The 22,547-nt window shown below is 47.8% G+C and overlaps 1 protein-coding gene across 1 annotated transcript; it reads left to right on the top strand.

The window, feature by feature from the left end:
* The first annotated feature begins 602 nt into the window (after positions 1–602).
* Positions 603–21,363, top strand: LOC135369092 (uncharacterized). The gene is made up of 22 exons (XM_064602754.1): positions 603–639; positions 1,870–2,048; positions 3,784–3,828; positions 4,020–4,112; positions 6,185–6,268; positions 6,493–6,618; positions 8,356–8,496; positions 8,673–8,751; positions 8,835–8,956; positions 10,091–10,291; positions 11,091–11,249; positions 11,349–11,513; positions 11,579–11,649; positions 12,481–12,730; positions 13,853–14,080; positions 14,140–14,219; positions 14,637–14,708; positions 14,896–14,967; positions 15,079–15,246; positions 16,920–16,942; positions 17,052–17,238; positions 17,682–21,363. The coding sequence occupies exons 1-22, from the start codon at positions 603–605 to the stop codon at positions 20,200–20,202; spliced, it is 5,103 nt and encodes a 1,700-aa protein (XP_064458824.1). The 3' UTR covers positions 20,203–21,363.
* Positions 21,364–22,547: the final 1,184 nt, after the last annotated feature.

Raw genomic sequence — 22,547 nt, 5'->3', positions numbered from 1 at the left:
GAAATGGGACAGGATTTTTTCTTTCCCTTCTTTATTTTTTTTTCAAAACAAATTTTGCATAAATTTGGTTGTTATTGAAATCCTTGTTAAGCATAGCCCCATCTCATCATCGTCTTTTTATGTGTATTTGTGTGTGTGTGTGTGTGTGTGAAGCATAGCCCACAGAACGCCCTCCTAAACAGTCACCATCCACAATGATGATGATGACGATTCCTCTCTCTTGGTTTGTTGAAAATGGAAGGCGTGCGCCATTTTGGGGCACCTTTCGTTCGTTTTAGTGGTCACAAAAAAAGCGCGCGCCTCCTATATTCAACAAATCCGGAGAAAGAACGATATAATTCGGATTGATGGCTAGCTATAGGAACGCACCATCTGAACTTGTGTTCTTTTTGTGTGAGCCTCGGCAGAGCGGAGCCGTTCCAGGTGCCGAAGCAAATGTAATGAAAGTAATTAGGATAAACGTACCTGCCTGTCCTTATTTTTCCTCGCTTTACGACGAAGCGTAGATCGATATGCATTATGTTCGTTCTGAACGAAGTTATCAGTCTGCACTTCGACTGCTATTCCCAGGCAATGCTCCAAACATCGATTACTCGCACAACATGAGGGTTCTGAAGCTTCCCAAAGAGACGCCGGTCGGTGAGTTTATTCACATGTATATCTATTCTTCACGTCTTCGAAAAGCGTTCCGGTCTGGTGATATACAGCAGTACACGAAGAACTTGTGACTATTGCTGCACACAAATAGCGCTGGACAATCCTTGCAATCGTTAGAGACCAGAGTGCTTCGATCGGTACGGACAGTATCTCTTTTTACACTCTTCGGATGTAAATGTTTTGTCCTATGGCAAACCTCCTTGTGCTATAAGCTTGAGACCACAGAGAAACGTACTTTGCAAAATACCATTTCACATTGCGTGTTCTTCTGAAAATACCATTTCAAAGGGCACAATCTTCAGAAAGCATAATTTTAAGGGAGGGGGGGGATATTCGATATTTAAAACAATGTTTTAGGTGGGTGTTTCACAGACACCTTCTTCAGCACTGTTATTACACCTTTCCGCTGAGTATGCGCAATACAAAAGAAAATAAAAAAAGATTTTCATTTACAAAAACAAGGCCTTTTAGAAGCTCAATGGTCTAAAAAAATTACACTATGTCGGTCTTTCAACTCTCGCGGTCTGCAGGGCAGTGATACAAATATCTAAATAAATAAACGACTATTTCCACTAAATGTTCATATCACTGTTCACATATACTTGCTCACATAACTGGGGTGAAGCAAGCCGACCTCGGTCTGGCTGACCTTTCCTTTCTTTTTTCTTAATAAACGTATCCCCCCCACCCCCCACTGGGGTGAAGTTCCGACATATTACGAAATTAACGTAAACGGTCCAGATCCACAGAGCACCCGTTAAACCGCACACGCTCTTAAAAATGAACTTCACCGCATAGCACGCTCCTAGCCAACCATCATCCCGAATGATATCGTTATCTGCCCTGATTTGTTGAAAACGGGGGCGTACGCCTTTTTTGTGACACTTATGCTGTTCATAATTGTCACAAAAATGGCGTACGCCTTCCATTTTCAACAAATCAGGGCAGATAACGATATCATTCGAGATAATGGTTGGCTAGGAGCGAGCTATGCGGTGATGTTCATTTTGAAGAGTGCAGTGTCCTCTCCCCTGATCCGGCTACCCTCGCCACAGGTGTTCCGGTCCTTATACAGCGTATGACCACAGTCGCTTCGCGGTGATGCAAAACGCAAGTGAAAAGAAAGCTATGATAGCCCACAAGAACGCTTTGCCGCTACTTTACATTGACTTTGCGTTGAAACATATAACGCTGACTTGACATATTTCGAAGTGCAGTCAACAGTGAAAGATCTGATGCATCCAGGAACGCTTATTTACCGCCTGAAGGGATCTGACGGAGATTCTGACGAGCTCACGTTTGGTGCTAACAACGCCATTGGACGACAGCTGCTTGATTTCCAACAAGTGCTCTTCAATTCGGCGGACGTGCTACTGAAGCAGCCTCTCACGGTCAGTGTCTTGCAACTAATTGAATACCAAGCAATTAATCGAATACTCTTGTGCCATTAAACATCAAATCAAATCAAATCAACTTAATTGAATCATTCGGCATTCTCTCGGTTGTCGTCGCCATTCTGCAAGCTTCGACTCGTGCTCGTACACTCTCAAGGCCGAACTCCACCTCACCGCATAGCACGTTGAAGGTCAACCATTGTACAGAGTGATGCCTTTATCATTCTTGATTTGTGGCAATCGCGGGGCGTACGCCCTTTTTTTTTTTTTACAATTAACTTAATTGCTCTGTACTCTGTCCAGAATCTTAATAGGCAAACAACGCGCAGACTTCCCATCACGCATGCAAGCTTTAGGTGAAGCCGACCTGCTGTTTTCCTGTCAGCCATGTACACTCTAAAAAATGAACTTCACCGCATAGCACGCTCCCAGCCAACCACCGCCTCGAATGATATCGTTCTCTCCCCTGATTTGATGAAAACAGGAGGTGTACGCCTTTTCCGTTGCAATTATGTTCCTCATAATTGTCGCAAAAAAGGCGTACGCCTTCTGTTTTCAACAAATCAGGGGAGAGAGCGATGTGATTCGAGATGATGGTTGGTTAGGAGGTGAAGTAAATGCCATTCCGTGTAATGCATTAAGTTTGCCGTTTGGCTAGGGTATAACCTGTGAGACAGAGCCAGATAACCGAAGCTCGATAACATCAGCAAAAGTTCGCAGGATGCACAACGAAAACTTCGTCATCCTCATCTTTTGTGATATCCTCGATACCGCTCACCCGGAGCTGTCGGTTGTCCCGTCGCACCTCTTCGACCTCAGCCGAGCTGTACGGAATCCTTCTGTTTTACAATACGCGGCCAACTGCGACCCACGGCGATGGGTAGTCTGTACGGACTCCAAGTCAGCTCTTCGATGCCTGAAAGCCGTAGGTCTCCGCGGCTCACTGGCCACACTTGTGATAGATATTCTACGCCTACTGAAGTCCATAACTGCCCACGACACATCATCGCTTTTCAATGGATTCCGGGTCATTACGGAATCTCTGGCAACCACGTTGCCGACGCTGCGGCAGCGGCGGCTCACCACCAGCGCAAGTGCGTCCCGATTGTACTCTCGACGGGGGGATAGACGCTCCCTTCTTCGTGACTGGGCTGCCTCCTTATCCGTCGAACAATGGTGTCGGGATGTCCCTGTCAGTACGATACTGGGAATAGTGGACCCAACATTCCCGTGCCTCTTCCAGTCATCTTTATCGCGCGTCATTAAGTCCCTCCTACATCGCTTACGCCTGAATGTTGCCTTTATGCCGTACTACCGTTACAAGATAGGGTGTGCCAGAAGCCCCCCGTGCCCGGAGTGTGGTGTGCCACTTACAGGAGGGAGCGTCACTTGTTGGCAAACGACTTTGCGCGGATTGACAGCCGACCCCTTGACCTCAGACTCATTTTGGGACCATGGGACAAACGAAAGCAGATGTCCGTCTTGCGACCCTTTATCAATTTGCTTGAAACTACCGGCCTGATCGACTCCCTCTAAGACACCGTCAGCGCCGTCAGCATCATCCTCATCACCATCCTCTCATTTTCCCCCAATAGCAATGGGGTAGCATTCTGCTCAATGAGCGGAAGTCATCCCCATATCATCGTCATCATGTATCTCTCTCTCTCTCTCTCGCTCGCAGGATGCAGGACCCAAGCCCCTTTGCATGATTCAATTTGCCTCTTTGTTCCAGGAAGAAGAATATACAATATCAATATTTGTCACGGACGGCGTTGAAGTGAGTACAGCACTATGCACTTCACTTATTTCTATACCGAACGCTCATGAGGCAATGGTCCGCCTACAACCTTATTATGGCCTGGTACAATTGAACAATTGACAAGTTTTTGTATTTCCCATTACTCTAGTTGCACTGTAGTTAAAAAAAATCGTTTAGTATAGCTGTTCAGAAAAAGTACCGATTTCCAGACTACAGAAGTCGAATCGACCATCCTCGTTACCAATGGCACTGGGCTACCACATCCATTCGTGGACTACACAACGCTGCTGCGTGTTCCGGAGGTAAGTTTCACGTTCATGCTGATTATGCCGCAATTGTGCCGTCGTAACAAGTACCATGACTGCATTTTCAATTAATCAACGAACCATGATATTTCCCGCCGAATGCGTGAAACAAACGCTGTAGTAGATAAGGCACTTAAGCATAGAAAGACGAACACAACACAAGCCTTACGACGCCCAGTTGCAAACTTCAAACTGAATAATGGCAGCCGAAGAGCCATATCATTGTTTTTTTTGCACGCTTCCTTGAGAATGCATTCCGAATGTCTGTAAAAGTATATTTAAAACACTCCAACACGATAGTTTGAAAGTGCTCAAACGTCGCCATGCCAGTACTGGACAGCTGTTTCGGCCTTATTGGGCCGTCGCCAGCAGTACGCAAGCAGGCAATGTTTGAGCGGATGGCGTCAGAGCCTCAGAGGGTCACGTAGCACGTGATTCCTCCCGTCCTTCCTTCCTTTTTTCCTTCCTCCAACACAATTAGGAACTTCTCACCCGTAACCGAAACCTTATTTGTTGAAGATATGCCCACAGTGAGTACGGTTGGTTCATAACGTAAACACCCAGCATACGAGTACCTGAGGTTAATATGCAAACCATTTCGTTCGCTTATGAGCCGCACAAAATTAAAAAATTGGGGTACGACGCACCAATTGCGCTCCAAGCGACACACCACTTACCGGTCAACGGGGCCATTCAGATGAGCCGCTTAAACACACGATTCGGGACACCCACGAATCCTTGACCCCGCGCGTTGGACCTCGGTTCGTATCGCAGCGCCGTCGCACAACTGGGACGCCCCCGTTTCGCATGGCAGCCCCTTGACCCGGCGGCCGTCCCTTCACCGTGAATTAATTTGCCGAATACTCGACTTACAGTATGGACACACCCACTGGACAAGCTGATAAAGCGCAAGAAGCAGAACGGGCGCGTTCTGGCCATAAGTCCCCCCCCCCCCCTCTGTCTCTTTCTCTCTCTCTGTATTTCCCTGACACGTGATATAATTCCTATAGATGCAATATTCAAATTGCGTAGCGTAATCAACGGATGCTAATACTGGACGAGACAGGAATACGTAGATGCAAAAAAAGCGGAAAGTCATAATAATGGGTTCGTATCCGTAAAATCATAGTACGTCACTATTATATATACGTAAACCTTACACCCGACATCACTGAAGACGGAAGAGGGGATGAAGCTACTAATTACCGCCACGTGTGCGTGCCGTACGTGATAGGACTTGAGCTATAGACGTCCAATGGATCGATTGGGACGGGGGAAAGCGGAAGATCCCATCTGTACGTACAGGCTACGTGTATGTACGAGGTGGTGGTATATCGGAGGCGGGCGGGTCCATGAACCCCCAGGTTTCAACACGAGGGGAATAACCTCGAAAAGTGGTTCCGCATTGTAGCCGTGAACCTGAACGAGTGATGATATCAGGCGGTTTGAACCCAGGTGGCGTTCAACCAGGGGTGACCGCCGTCTATGTTTTCCAGCGGGGCGATAATGTTATGGGCTTCCGCAACCGTACCTATACCAGATAGAATTAGCATTTTGTTTATAGCGAAGCGCGTACCAGCAGTAGACGGAGTGCAATGACGTTGCACATTTTTGTAAGGTGTCGTGTGGTTTTGTTCATGCTCCTAGTTGGACGGGAGGCGTCTATGTAAATTGTCACGAAAAGGCGTACGCCCGGCACGTTTCACAAATGATAATTGTAGCATTCAGTGCAATGATCTTCATTCAACGTGTTATGTGGTGAAGTTACGTTTTAAGAGTGCAGGCTTTTTCTTTATATTCGTAAGGTAAGGTCCAAAAATAAGATGTCGATAGCAGATCATGAAGGAAGTTCCTTCTGCTTGTCTTTTATGTAGAGGTTAAAACCGTAGGTCGATGCACACAAGGACTTGGGAATATTACGCATAGCTAAACATAACTTGGGTCAATTTGGGTATTTTAGTAACTAGACGAACATCGTGTAGCATCTCACGACAGTTCAGAAAAGGAAAGCGTTGATGACATGAGAAAGTTTGTCTTCTTCCTGAGCAAGTGTAACATTCGACTTTCAGAACACCAAGATCAACTCCAGTATCGGATATGTAACAGCTAAGGAACGGGACCACAGCAATCTTCCTGTCACCTTTGAACTGAGGGTAAGGCTTTTTTGGTGCTGTTACCTTTATTATTATTAAGTGGCGTGCTCGTAACACGTCTTTACCAACATATCACTTCTTCTCGCCTTATTTTCTCGCTCGAGTCACTGAGTGATTACGTAGATAGTGGTTGGACGCTATTTGGGATACCACTGCAGTATCGGACATTGTATTTGCGTACTTTCTGCAAGTACTAGGAAGGGATTGGTTTGCGTATTTTTCAGGGTTCGGAGAAGTTCAAGATTCGTTACGAGTTCGGACCCCGAGGCACCAGTAAAGCTGTCATCCAACTTATTGGCTCTTTGGACTACGAAACCAAGAACCTTTACCAGTTAGATGTCATTGCTTTGGTAAGCATACCCACATAATGACTGATGAAGATTCCGAACAAGAAAAGTAGTACACTAGCTAGAAACGTTGTACTCTCATATGGAGTACGTGGTACTCGAGCAAAGTTGATTTTGTTTCGCATATTGTATTAGATGAATGGAAGAAAATTATAGGGCGCACTCTTAACTGAAGCAAGCTACTCAAGAGCGCGCAAATATGAGAGACTAGTGACCGCTTGGGTTAACGTAACGCAGATGGGACTGACCAGTCTGTTTCTAAGGGCGTCGAGCGCTCTGTCGTGGCATGGGAGAACAGCTCGGTTGCGCCATCTGAGAAGAAGGATGAAAACTAATCTTCCTTTTCAAGACGAGAGGGCATAAAATGCAGTGTGATCATCGGTGTTGTCTCCTTTTTCGCTTTCTTTCGAGAGGGCGTCGCCATTGTAGAAGCCGTCTTCACCTAGCGCTTGAAAGCGAAAGGTGAAGCGCGCTTTACAAAACTGTCACGCCGCCTACAAGTTGGCTTCATTTCACGCCGCAAGTGGGCTTCTCCTCGCACTTCAAAACGTTAGGTGAAGCGCGCTTTACGAGACTTCGTTGTTTGGCTTAACATTGCGTTCTCTTGCATTCCTATTAACCCGCGCTGCTATATCTCAACGCGTGGAGAAACACAAGCTCGAGACGAGTACAACGGTAACATAACTGTCGTCCCGTTATCACCGTCAGCGTAAGCAGTGCATTCTGAAAACAGAGCTTCAGCGCATAGAAACCATTGGCGCGAATGATATGGTTGGCGCTTTTGATTCGAGGACAGAGGGGGGGCGTACGCCTTTTTGCGCCAATTTGGATATATCATAATTGACACAAAAAGGCGTACGCCCTCCTCTCTCTTCGAATCAGAAGTGATAACCCCATCGTTCGTAGCCATGGTTGGCGCAGAGAGTGCATTATGCGGTGAACTTCTGTTTTTAGAGTGTGGTAGGAAAAATAGAAATCAACTAGCGCGAATGGTACGTAACATCGGGGAAATATATTGGCAAATTACCTAGATTGCAAAAAAGAAAAAGTGTCCTTTGTGCCATTTTTGATCCTATCGTGTACTATACACTCTAAAAACAAAGCTTCACCACATAACACGCTGAAGGCTGGTGGAACGCTGAAGATGGTTGGCTAGCTGCGTGCTATGCGGTGAAGTCCTGTTTTAAGGGTGTACTCCACGAGAATGGATCATCAAATCTTGCGTGGGAACACTCTTAAAACAGAACTTCACCGCATAGCACGCTCCCAGCCAACCATCATCTCGAGACACCGTTCTCTCTTCTGATTTGCTGGAAACGGGAGGCGTACGCCATTTTTGTGACAATTATGAACTGCATAAGTGTCACAACGTGAAAACAACGATGTGGAAACAACGATGTCATTCGAGATGATGGTTGGCTAGGAGCGTGCTATGCGGTGAAGTTCATTTTGCCTGGGTTTTCCTCAGACGCTTTCAGACATATGTCGGCACAGTTCCCTTAGAAGTCGGCCCAGGACGCACATTCCCCTAGGGCGTCAGTCGTGACGTTGCCCATTTCCGTGAGGCCGACAACGACGAGCCCTTTCACACCCACCACACCCACAATCATTTGTAAGAGTTAATGGCAACACTGTGGAGAATTCAATGAAGGCATCGGTCACAGAGCAGACACTTCGACCTTGTGACCTTACCCCTCGCGTGCTGTACTGTCCTGGCCTGAACTTTCTTCACTATTCTAGAATGCGTGGACGGATGAGCGTTACGACACCCGGAATATCGCTACCTTACCCATCGCCGTCGTAGCCGAAGACGTGCCAGACACCCCGCCCAGGTTCGACGATGTCCCGCCAGTGGTCACAGTGTCCGATTCTGCACAAGCCGTAAGCACAGTGTTACTGCGACGCACCAGCAGTTCTTATTCTCTCCTGACGCCAATGTACCATGGACGAAGTATACCACGATGTTTCATGACATAATCACGACCGCATGCTGCTAAAAGTCTTCCGTGATAAATTGTCGTCATTTGTCCTGCTGAGCTTGCTTCGTTTTATTTCAGGGAACGAGCGTCGTAAATTTAACTGCAACGGACGGAGACTTTGGAAGTCCAAGGAACTTGTCTTTCAGGCTCGACAAAGGTACGTTCCACGTGCGATAATATCGAGGCTTTGTCTCTCGCACTGTGTAGGAGTCGTTGTAATAGTCAATGATATCTTCACAGACAGCCCGTGGAGTGGTCACTTTTCTATCAACCCACAAACCGGAGAAGTGAAGATTGCTCGACCAATCGCCGAGTTAAGCGACAAATATGGCGGTACAGCTGTGTACTTATTGAAAGTCACGGTAAGAGCGCTGTGTATAGAGTTCATAAAATATTTAGGAGTTGACTGATAGACAAGAAAAAAATGAACTGGAGGAATTGTGTTCCCTTCAACACAAAAACAAAAGCACTGAAGACGCGTAGATTTATTATGGTGGCGAGCTTTCGTACACGAGGCTGCACTTTTTCAGGTACCTTGATTAACCACACCCATAGAAATGAACTTCACCGCATAGCACGCTCTTAGCCAACCATCATCTCGAATGACATCGTTATCTGCCCTGATTTGTTGAAAATGGGAGGCGTACGCCTTTTTTGTGACAATTATGAACAGCATAAGTGTGACAAAAAAGGCGTACGCCTCCCGTTTTGAAGAAATCAGGGCAGATAACAATGTCATTCGAGATGATGGTCGGCTAGGAGCGTGCTATGCGGTGAAGTTCATTTTTAAGGGTGCAGGTTACTTTGGTACCCGAGGAAGTGCAGCCTCGTGCACGAAAGCACGTACCATAATAAATCTACGATCGTCTTCTTTGCTCTTGTTTTTGTGTTCTTCAACTACGGGTTTGACAGCCCTTTACGTCTTTGTGTTCCCTTCAACAGCTAATATCTTTGGACACATGCACGACTATACCCAAAGCGGGTGTTGTCCTGCCCACGCACCGCACACGAGGTTTGAACTACCGCAGCACCTTTAGCACATCGTTACATCTAGTAACGTTACCTGATGGTGCATTGGGTAGAAACCTATATCGCATGATGCATGATGTAAAACCCCGAGACTAAGGAACACGAAGGGACAGACACAAACACGAAGTCTCAAACACAGCTGAAAATTTTACTTCACATACAAGAGATATATACACAAACACGGGGAAGAGAAACAACCAGATGAGGACAAAAAAGGGGTCAGTTCGGGAGAAGGAGCAGTCTGTTCAAGGCCGGACCCAGGATTACGGATGGGTTGCTGACACAGTGCCCACAAGAGGTTATGCAAAGGGTCTGTATGTGAAGTAAAATTTTCAGCTGTTTTTGAGACTTCCTGTTTGTGTCTGTCCCATCGTGTTCCCTAGTCTCGGGGGTTTACATCATGCATCATCTTCACCAGCTCGCTTGCTTCCTAGCCATTTTTTCAGTTACCTAATTCGCATTTACAGGCTCGTGAAACCACGTCCACCTTAGAGTACCCAGCAATGGAAGCAAGTACCCAGTTCGCCGTGGTACTCATGTCCAAAGAGAACCATCCGCCAACGTTTGGCAGCGATCGTTTCGTAGGTTTCATCAACGAACACAGCCCACATCTCACGGCAGTCAGCTGGGCACCAGGCACTGTAGCCAAAGTCTACGACAGGGACCAGGTATAATGCTCCTTCGTTTCATAACAGCCCCAATTCTACAATTCAGCTATTCACCTATGATAGCCTGGCACTTAGGGTTCATGGCCCGTATGCAACGTTGAGGAAATTCCTCAGTGACCTCCTCAGTAGCTTTTAAGTGCTCTACGACCGAGCAGCTTGGAGGACTGTAGCGCGGATATCGAAGACGCTGAGGACAACAGTGAGGAATTTCCTCAACGTTCGTGCGAGCGGGCCCATGTCTAACTCCGGTGGTCTACGTGTTAGCAAACGTGTGACAACGTACAACAAAACGAGAAGAAAGGAACAAAACTTTCTTGACCAATTGTGAAACATCAAATGCCAGTGTGGTCAAAAGTGGTTGGAAACACAGCTTGTTTTAATTGATGTTATAAAAAGCAGAGAGAAATTGGACCGACGTGCCATCCTTGCGCCTAATTGCGAATAAAGCTATGTGATGCAGCGGATGTAGGGCTTAGTAAAAAAAAAAAACAGTTGTGAACTGCATGCATATTGTCACAACCACTACTCGCTTTCAGGACTATATGCACGAAAGTTTATCCTAAGTTTAGGGACTATTTGCAGTGTCGAGGAGTAAACTTTTTCAGGGTCAGAGGACTAAAATGGGGAGTAATTGTAAACTAGGGGAGAAGATGCTGTGATTGCCCTCCAGTTCACTCCTTCTTATTCTTCTTGTTCTTAGAGTGTACACGCTCCGTTGGGCAATGGAATGAGTACTATGGAGAATACTATACCACTGTGGTACTATACTTGTCAGTACTGAACGAAACGCGTTCTGCAGGGAAGAAACAACACGTTTCGACTATACTTGGAAGAAGACGACGAGGTCTTTTCCGTTCATCCGAATTCGGGCTCACGGGAAGCCGACTTTGCCATCCTTGTACGCGATTCGTCGAGGCTCGACTACGAAACGGCTTTTCCCAAGTACATTGACTTCAAGGTCAGGAAAATGGTTCAAAATGAACTATAAATGCAGTATTGGAGGAACCCTACACGTATTATGATTACATTGTTTTCTTTCTGTTTCATTTCCATGTAGCTGATCGCTGCAGAAACGGAAGCTGTTGTTCCGCTGACGACAACCGTGGAGGTGCGCGTGAACATCGTGGACGTTAACGACCATCCCCCTCTCTTCACCAAGGACACGTACGACGTCACCTTGGCAGAGGACGCAAAGCAGGGCTCATTTGTGGCTAAAGTTACTGTGAGTCACTGCGTAGTATATGAACCTGTGAAAGAAGGGTGCTAATGTCTTTTTTTCTAACCAAGGCCACAGACCCAGACACAGGATTGTTCGGGAAAGTAAAGTATACATCGCTCAACGGACCGCTTGCACGAAAGTAAGCTTGATTGTAGTTTGATGTCAGTCTTAGCACTTGAAGAAGGCAATTTCTGCATGCGCCTTCGTTTTTGAAGAAACACTGACACAAGTCAGGTTGCAGGAAAGGAAGAAGGGCGAGCGTACAGTAATCTATGCAACCTGCATGCCTACATTCTTGTTGTTCGGGTCACGAAATGTAGAGGAGATGATGTCCCTCCACACGAGTTCTATCGACGCAGTCCTGGAGAAAAGCTGGGTGTTGACAAGCTCCCCCAGCATGTCCGGCCCTTCGGGGACATTCCATCACCGTCGGTCAGGACACCTGATGTTGAGGGACGTCATCTCCTCCACAGCCACAATTCGTCTTTCAGAAAGCCGAATTCAGGCCCTGTTCCGTCAGCCCTATCGTATTTTAGTTGTCTTCAGGGAACACCTATCCGTCAGTCTCGACCCGACTTGGAGGATCTTCAGCTTGTCGTAATCCCATAACGCGCGTTAAACGGTGGTGCTGGTGGTGGTGGTGGCGCCGTTGTCGGCCTCACAGAGGTGGGCAACGTCGCGACTGACGCCTGGGGAATGTGCGTCCTGGGCCAGCTTCTAAGGGAACTGTGCCGACATATTTCTGAAAGCGTCTGAGGAGAACCCAGGAAAATACCCAGACACCACAGCCGGCACTGGGAGTCGAACCCGGTTCTTATTTACTGCCCCTTCTTATTTACTGCACGGGATCATGGGATCACGGATACATTTCCTCATTTACAATTCCTATTATTTTTCTTCGTCAACATCATCATCACCATCATCATCATTTACAGTTCCTAATACTACTCCTTTGTCCTCGTTGCCGTAGCTTAAAACTCGACGTCGAATCTGGCGAAATCACCTTAGCGACTGCCCACGGCTTGGACCGCGAGACGACGTCCGACCACGTTCTAACCGTGGAAGCGCATGACGAAGACGGGAGGGGCCAGCGGGCCCTAGCCAAGTTGCACGTCCATCTGGAAGACGCCAACGACAACGCCCCAGTCTTCGGGCAGTCGCGCTACGACGCTGTGCTTGCTGCTGACTTGGCGGACTTCACGGAGCCCGTCATACTAAAGGTATGTCATTGGTACGCCCGGTGCGTCCTTGTTCAAAGGGTCCCGACTAAGCAATTGTTGGTAGAAGGGTTACTGTACTTCGTGCCAAGGGAGGTCAACTACGGGTCAACTTCGTCCGCAAATCTAAAGACGGCTCAGGCTCAGGCGATTGGCTTAGGCAGGCGCATGACGCCTCGGATTCACAACGTATAGTGCGCCCGCATGCTTCATAATTGTTGCTTGTAGACTGATCATGTTGCGAAAATATTAGTCGGAGACGATCTGGTTAGGGAACACTTGCATGCTTTAGAGCAAGCACGTAAAGCATTCGCGCGAACAAAACATGTGAATCTCGGTTTCCTCGTCTGCCTTGTGTCCCCCATCTTCTCGTATGCCCTATTCTCAATGTGCAGACTACATTGCACTCTAAGAAAAAATAGAGTATACCCAACTCTTATGCAGTGCAAAATCTTTGTCACGGAGCATACTCTTTTTTAGCGTAATGTTCATTCCTACTCTTCCAAGGGAAGAGTGTCCCTTTAACGTTCATGCCCGGTGTCTGACGTCGCCGAGGCGTATACACACTGAGAGGAGTTATATGGACGGGCATACAGACGTTGAGACTTGGACTGGTAAAGGATGGCTCACTAACACGCACATATACTTTGGCGATCACCCACAGGCCGCGATTTTAAAGTACAGATATAGTCAACGGACGAAAACCTACATATTCTGCGTGATGTGGCAACGTCATAGTCGTCATAACAGGGTAAAGAGAGTACCGGAAGAGTAATGCGGCGTGATCAGAGTAAAGATGGGCAGAAAATAGTATAGAAAGAGTGTAAAAGTCGTAGTTACACTCCGTTTACTCTTAGAGTGTATTCGCTGGAAGTGATACGTCTTCGCGCATGTCTTGCTTCTGTAGCATGGATGTAAAGGTAAAGGATGCGAAGCTTGAAGTTGGCAAATGAATCTTATCGCGCTGGTGCAATGCATTTAGCAGGTAACGACGAAGAGAACACGAACGACGGAATGCAGCCGATTGTTGAAGTCACTCATGCATATATATGTATGCATATATATATAGCTACCAAGTTATTTTCTCTCCTGCCCATGTCTTTTTGTGGCCTATTGCAATGACAGGCAGTGGACGCTGACAGCCCTGGCCCAAACAGCAACGTCACCTATGAAATCGTCAGCGGGAACTACGAACAAAAATTCCGTGTGGATCCCATCAGTGGAGCTCTGACCCTAACGGCTCCCCTGACAATGCCCAAGAACGGTCTCCATTCCATTCTGTTGACCGTGCGAGCCCACGACCAAGGTATTCCCGTACGCTCTGCTGCTGTCCAGGTTCATGTGCACACGCAGGTAAGGTTCGACGTTATCGGAGATGATTTCGGATGATGAGTGGCGGATCTTTCGTACAGGAATACCTGAATAGGTCAATCGTCGTGCTCCTTCCAGGAAAGGAATCCGATGTGATGCAACGCAGAGGTGAAATAGAAAAGTACGTTTCAGGATTTTTGGTGAGCGTGGCAGAAGATTTCACGCCCTTCTGTGCGACAAAAATCTCAGTGCATGCTAGTATTCATTAAGTTTATAATTCAAACGTCGCCATACCAGCACCGAACAGCTGTTTCGGCCTTATTGGGCCTTCATCAACAGAGTGCAGGTAGGCGTCAGAAGGTCACGTAGAAGATGTGATGTCTTCCCGTCAGGGTGAGAACCTCACCAATGGGAGCCATCGGTAACGAGCCAGTGAAGTATGTAAGGAAGAAAGAAGCCGAAGCTCTTTGGCTGCACGCCACATTTAGCACTCATATATTACGTGCAGCCTCCTGTGCGACCCTTACAGGCTATGACGTGCTTCTCCCACGGTGAACGTTTCCTTTTAACTTATCTATATTCTATTTCTGTGCTGTAGGGGTCTGTCAGAGATGCTTGGTGCCAAAGTCAACATTTACTCAATGCAACCGTTTAATCAATCAAATGAAGCGTGAGTACTCAACTTATTCTGTCCTGTATCGGATATCCAATTGCCTTTATCACTGGATTGCTCAACAAATCAAATTGTCACCATGGAATTTGTAGTTGTTGTGTCCCTTGCCCTTGTACAATACCCCATAGACAGTATAGATGTACAATACACTATAGCTTTCCTAAATAAGCTCTTTCCTATCAAGGACAATGGTGCGCGCCTGGGCCATCTACGAGTCGCAACCGATCGACCTCAAGTCGTTCTCCAAGATAATGAAGTTGGTAGCTTCTTGCATATATAACATTGGGAATATTGGAATAACATTGGCGTGATTGGAAGTGATCATTATTCCTGTCGATAACGAATACTTTAACATCTATTTACGCAGCAACATCTACGGGAAAGAGTACGCCGAAAGACAAGAGCGCAGTAGTTCCGAAGTGAAGAAATCGGTCATCAGCGATCGCCTTCTATGGATTTTAATCATCGTTTTCATCTTGATTATTATAATTCTTTTGCTCATCATGCTTTGCTGTTGCTGGAGATACATCTTAAGGCAAGTGTGTCAACGTTAATCCAGTTCTGGCTTTTTTATGTGTAGATACTATTATACGTTGGTTTTCAGTCACGTGCGGAATCCTTGAAATATTTGAAATATTACGTGCTTGTTGTTGCATGAGATCCTAAAAACAAACGCGATATACAACGCTTAGCCTTTACATATACGACGAGTTCGACTTCCTGATCCTGAACCCTCTCTGGGATACCTAACGTATATTGGCTGGACGATATACCCCCAGCGCAATATCGCTATTCTCCACCAACACTCTGCAAAGCATGCTGCATGCGAGTGTGTAGAGGAGATTGTGTCCCTCTACATGAGTCCTGGCCGGCGGTGATGGAATGTCCCAGGGGGCAGATGTTCGTGGCCTCACGCTAGGACGGCGCCGGTAGAACTGACGGGCCAGCGCGGTAGCGCATGGCAGCAGGGTCACGTCGTCGTCGTCGTCGTCCACGGGCCGCCACATCATCCCCCTCCTCAGACGCGGAGCAGCGCATGCGGTTGAGTGGTTGAGGGTAGCGAAGATACCATGAAGGAGACTCGTGGACAAGTGGAGGCTGGACGTGCGGCTTGGGTTCGTGGCAGTGTGCACGGCAGCAGTAGAATAGCGGGTACCTTGGTCGTCGCCGTCCACGGACTGCCACAAGCCTACGAGCCATGAATGTTGCGCACAGAGATAATCTTGCAGACCCTAGAGTACATGGAAGTATCTAGGCGCAGTAGGATACTACGTCGGCAGACGTCGGCCTCGAAGGCACGTCGCCATCCATCACATCACCAGGGACTTGTTCGACTGATAAGAAGGCTCACTCAAGCCAACTCACAGCGTCTGATGCCGGAGGAATGCTTAGCAGAATACCGCACAAGCGAAGCTAGGATATGGGGCCAGCACGTATTCCCAATCCTCCAAACGCTATGAACTTGCTTAGACAGAATGTTTTTTGACGACAATGCCTTTCTACACGGCTATGAGTTGTAGACAGGACAGGCTGTCTCATCAGTGGAAAGCCAGAAGATGCCGCTGTAGGACAACTCCAAACTGTTCTGCATAGTCTTTGCAATCGACGTCTCGTTGTGCGGAAGCTGCTGATGGGTTGGCAGCTTGCGGTTGGCAGCTCGCAGCTTGCGGTTGGGTTGGTAGCTCCATGGTTGTGCACGATACATTCTAGATGACCCTAGTCACTTTAACGATCTAGAGTGCCAGACCCCAAGTAGCAGAAAGCAATAGCTCCATATTACAACTTCCATCACTACCACCACCACTACCCACAACCAATAACGAAGCAAGATATGGCCCAGCTGACCTTCACTATCTATGGAAGGGGAGGAATCGAGGCCAAGAGGCGCTACGAGATACCACGAAGACTTCGAAGGAATTTCTTTTGTCTCTGAGGATCCATTAAGTGCTAAACACTAAAGGACAAATTAACGTTGCTGATTTTGGGCTTAAGTAAACAGTATCTGTAGAAATAAGTTAAGTGAACTGAAGAACGTTCTTCTCTAAATACCTCGGTATGCGTCGTTACATGAGTGGGCCTTAGTGTAATATATGTGCTGTGAAATGAATATGTGACGCTGTGAAGTGCTCTGTGCGCTAAACATGTGTGTGAATATCTGCGCTGTGAAAAATGTTTCAACTCACCCCGGTCTGCCCTACTGCTTTATAGCCCAATCACACAAAAGTACCTCCGTAGGAATGTGGTGTTACCAAAAGTAAAACGCGTGTGCATGGCTGCATCTAAGCGGAGTGGATGCAGACGGATGATACTCGAATTGTTTCTTTAATCTTTCACGTGTAGGAGTCAGCGACCTCGTTCAGGCGGCAAAGTGGCCCCTGCAGAGAGCAGCAGACTTCGCGACCGCTACACGGGCAGTATGGACGGCAAGGCAACGGCCAACGGAAGGTGCGCATGCACCACCATTGCTCCCCCACACCCTTAAAGTGCCACACTCCCTTTGCACCTTCTCCTGCACTGCGTTTGTACCGTACGTACCCTTCACTCCGCTTCCTAGCAAAGGACACACCACCACACCACAGAATACCTCTGAGAGCAGTTATCAAATAGGAACCACCTTCCAAGTTCCTCACCATGTGATACGAATTGTACACAGTGTTGACAGTTGAGGCACCTAGTAGCAGTATCTCCCCTCTTCCCCCCAACGCACGTCTGCAACGGAAAGGGCGTTAGCTTCTACCACTGCTGCTTGTGAATGTGGCACCTTTTGAAATGCGCGAAAGTCCTCAAAGCTTCCCCGAACAGCAGAACGCCGAATACAAGCCTTGTTATACGAACATGGTTCACTCGTAACGTAACTGCCTGCTCTTCGCAGAAAACGTTTTGTAACTGCGGCATCCTCACATGTTAGAGTTTGAAGGTTGCGTGTAAAATGCGACACATCACTGACTGCGTCCTTATATTGCTTTGCAGTGTGCTCAACGGCCCATCAAGCAAGCTTCGAGAAGACGCCACACAAACAGGGCGCGACATCAAGTCCATCGCAATCGGGACAACCGCGAGCAAAGACGATACCAGCGACCCTGGCACCGACGAGAGCCCACGCGGACGCAGCGCCGCTCTCCCTAGCGAGGACAGGCAGTTCCTGCTCCACGAGATGCGTCGGGCGGACGGCACCGACGGAGATGCCAAACATATCGGAAACTATTTAGTCGTCCGGCGAGACGTCAAGCGCCGAAGGCCACAAGACCCTGGACATCAGCGACCTCCAACCGGCGATTCGCTCAGCGGCATCTCCAGGCATTACGAGCTCAGTGGTGACGGACCACGGAGGACGGAGATCTTATACATTCGAAGCCCACCACCAGAAGAGACAGATCTTGAAGATAACTCAAGAACCGCCGAAGGAAACGCCGCAACGCAAAGGGACAGAGCCCACAGGCGTGAGAACGCGCGCCGTGTTAGGTTCTCGCGGTACCATAAGGTGGACGACGGTTCGTTCGCATTGCCACTGTCGTCTGACACTGTGATTGGAGACCTCCCAAGAGATCAAGTGTGGGTGGTGCCGCAAGAGAGGCCTGGTGTGAGGCACAAAGAGAACAATGTTGCCGCCGATATAGTCCGATATGAGGAACCGTGTCGGCGGCGCCCACAAGTTGGTGTTCGTCTGCATACGGTGGATGATGTACGGGAGGATGCGGGTAGCGATGGCGAGATGAGAGTATACGAAGAATTGGATATGCGTTCAAAAAACCGCTTGGCTAATGATCCTCCTAAAGCCCTGGAGTGTGAAGCCGGTGGCCCGAATGACATGAACGACAAGGAAATGGAATCTAGCACTGGAAAGCAGGCGCATAATAATACAAGTTTTTCTACGTGTGTTAAGAGTACAGAACAGTCTAATGTTACGCAGCACACAAAAGACCATAATAGTGTTATGACAGAACCGCCTCAGCATGAGGTACAAAGTTCTTTGTCCATGGGTATGGATCAGGAAACCACCGTGTCTGGAAATCAAGCGTCATCAGAAACGAAGGTGCCTCAGCCCGAAACTCTCGGCACCCAATCAGACCTCCCGAAGCAGGCTGAAGGGGCGCAGCAGCCATCTGTGACAATCCTTACTGTCCCTTATCACCAGGTCTCCTGCCATGCACCTGCACAGACGCTTCAAGGGGCACCAAGCGCAAATTTGCCTAACTCTGTTTTAACGCCAACGAGAGGAATCTATGACACTCCACAAAATCCACAAGTCCTGTTACCTTCTTCCCTTCCTGCAACTATCCTTCAGTCGTATGGTACATCACTCGGTCAACAGCCTTCTAGCTTTGTTATTATAAATAGCCCAGCTCATGCGCCTCAAATTATAGTTAGTCAGCCATATGTGGTGCCCTCAAGTCAGGCCGTCCCGGTTGCCACCGCTGCATCAAGCGCCCAGCTGCTTTCTCAGAATGCAGCTGTATGCCATGACTCACATCAAGTTCTCACTAGCGGAACTGAAATACACACAACTGGCGCGACAAGCACAACCACGACCCATCACAGCCCTATTATTCATGCATCCCCTATTGCTGATGAGCGTCAGAATTCAAGGGCTAGCAACCTGCCATCTGATGTCGCTCGGACTCTCGAATCAGATGTCAAGTTAAAAGGGGTGTGCACCACGAACGGTGTCTCAGATACCCAACATGTCGAACCACAGTCACGCGCCAGGCAATCAGTAGACACCAACCTTAGCCTACAAACGCCCACTGCCATTTCACCTGTAAGTCCTACTAGTTGTCTTCATCTTCCTGCACCTGCACATGCCGTTCAGGAAAACACGCACGACAGCACAACCGTAGTGCCGGGTGCTTGCATGAACGATGAAAGCCCTAGTGAAATAGACATCGAGGGAATGCACACCAAAGACACTGGTGTCAGTTTAGATTACGCCAGTGTCAAGGCTGCCAACAATACCATACATACTAATAACGTGCCAGAACTTGCCACCGAATCGCTACATCTTAATCTTAAAAAGAATACCACATCGAACTTGCAGACATCAGACGCTCACGTACGTTCGTCTCCACCTCACCGCCTGCATGCTCATGCACCAACAACTAATCCTGGTCATGACTCGTTGTCTTTGTCAGGTTCACCTCAAAAGCGCGCCAACTTAACCCAGACGTCTCACAAAACACTCCAGGCCATCTCTTCTATACAGGTTTCCACTACGACAAACGACAACACGATCGATGTCGTTCAAGAGACCATGCAAACGGGCATTCTGAGCGATTCCGAATTCGACGTCATCGAAAGAGACCTGAAGACGAGCCTCACAAAGTACGTTGACAGCGATCACGACGATTCCGACTCTGGCATCGGACCAACAGCCAACTGCCTCCGTCTGAAGAACAACGTCTTCATCGAGAAGAAGAGCCTCTTTACTATTGCATACGACGCAGTCAGTACACACAAGCTGCGGACAAGTCTTCAGAGTACACCATCACCATGACAGCATAGGATACGCTATTTGCGATGAGAACACTGTAGGTAGCTATGGGAAAGTTTTCCTCGTCTGTTGCTGCAGGCTACGCGTTAAGCCTACAATGGCATGTGGAGCACAGTTCCGCATGTGAGTAGCAACCTGCCCATCTTCAAGCCACCGACATCGTTTGCCAAAGTGAGCCAGCAGCGTTAATCCTCTCGTGGTGGGGAGTCAACGCCGTGTTCGCACATGTACATAATGTAGAGCTGCGGACATATCAGAATGAGGTAGTGTACGTACGCTTATTTCTGCTCGACAAACAAGAGTGAACTCATGCGACGTTTCAGCCTCCCTTGCACACACAGACATGTCAGAAATCTGTCAGATCATATAGCCATGTGGTCGCGATAAGAAGCAGTGTACTCTGTTCTTTGCACGTGACAGTGAGCTATGCGCTGTAACAACTACTGCCTGAACCTGATCAACTTCATACTCTTGATGCACCGATGGCCGTTAGCATGCAGAAGCATGATATGCCACAAGAAGGACGTCGCATTTAAAGAGTACACGCATGATGAATGTTGGGTGTCTTCTATCGAAATATTTCATCATTGTTGGTTGCCAAAGAGATTGAAAAAGAATAATATATAGTGGTTTCTCATAGCTTTTTACAGCATATAGGAATATAGAGTTTATTCACTGATGTCACCTCTTTAGAGGACACCGGCTTCGAAAAGGCGAGATCACAGCTGTACATATAGGTCATGCGAAGTTTGGTATCGGTTTCGCTTGCTGCCATATGCTATTTGGAAGGCTGTTAAAGTTGACAACGTAGATATTGTTGGGATATGGTACAAATAATATTCGCACGGTACAAGAACTTGGAAACACCAAATGAACGGTGAGGGTGAATGTCTGTATGTTGAGGACCTATATGTCGGCAAATCCGCTAGCGACTGTTGCGCTCCCGTAGGAGTGACGTCATGACGACATCGTTCTGCTGCTTTATGCAAATGGTGATGTCGATATCTCTGAACTGTTTGGCGAATTGAGAATACTAAACAGGATAACTGCAGAAGAGAAGTCCAGGAGTGTCTTCGCAGACTGAAACAAGTAACTTTGGTTGAATAACGTTGAGCTGCTTTTGGCTTTATGCATATCACATGTTTTCAATAAGATAGAAATCGCTCCGCATTGCGCAGCTTATGAAACCATAAAAGTTTGTGCATAGCTAAAGTTCACTAAACTGTCCTTGAAAGTGTTCGTCTTCGTATATGGGGAAGCCACTCAACTTCAGTTCCACCTGAACGATCAATCCCCTTCTGCGTTCTGCATAGTGTAACTCTTTGTGCTCTGACGAAGGCAACTGGAAATAACGTTACTGTCGACCTTCCGGTTCCTGTTATGAAATGCGGTTACGAGGTAGTGTCAGAAAGTTCTGAGACCAGGCCTGTACAAAGCAAAGAACGTACTTTACTTCAGTTTGAATCAAACAACCTCAGTTACAGTGCCTCAAGTACAAGGGGGGACAGACAACCAATCACACTATTACCATTCTCTCAAACATCTTTCTCACTCGATCACTCGCTCATTATTCGCCGAGGCAGGTCACTGTTGCCTCCCTTAAAGAAGTCCCCTTGTACAGCGATACACCGCTCCCAGCGCTTTTTCCCACTTTCCGAAAGCTCTCTGAAAGTCCTGCTCTTCATGGGTGTCAAGCACATTCTGACAAGCACAGTTCGCTCGGGATCTCCTCTATGGTTTCAAAACGGCAGCCCTTCAGATTGATCTTTATCGAACGGAAAAGGTGGTGGTGGAACTGCTTGCCGTAGTCGGCCACGCTCAGGCGGGCAAGTCACGACTATCGCAGGGAGATGGGGATCATGCATCCTGGACCGACTTCACAGGGAACCACAGGCAAATAGGGTAACTCCCAAGGGAATCCTCCTAGGGATCCACAAGGGATCCCAAGGGAAAACGGCTAGACAGCACAGCAGGCGCCCGGATCCGAGCACGGGTCACCTCGCAGTACCCCACCGTATAGCCATCATGTTATTATCGTAGCATCTAGGCCAAGGGAGCGGGTATCCGTAAAAGGAAGAGGCCTCATGTGGTCAAATCCGGCGAGTATGGCGGGTGAGGAATGGTGATCACTCTGTCGCGGCCGAAAGACTGACATGTTTCTAACGCTCGGTGAGAGGGCGCGTTGCCCAGACAGAGCATCCAACTGCCCCCGCACCACTGGATCTCTAACGCCGAACGTCCTTCCTGAGACGCCTCAGAACATTGCATTAACACTGGGCGTTAACGGTCTTGCCCTTGGGAAAGAATTCATGGTGCACAACCGCGCTAATGTCGAAAAAAAAAGAAAA

This window comes from Ornithodoros turicata, chromosome 9, assembly GCF_037126465.1.
Source record: "Ornithodoros turicata isolate Travis chromosome 9, ASM3712646v1, whole genome shotgun sequence".
Classification (NCBI taxonomy): Eukaryota; Metazoa; Arthropoda; class Arachnida; order Ixodida; family Argasidae; genus Ornithodoros; species Ornithodoros turicata.
The sequence above is the reverse complement of the archived record's forward strand: the minus strand, read 5'-3'. Positions and strand labels throughout refer to the sequence as shown.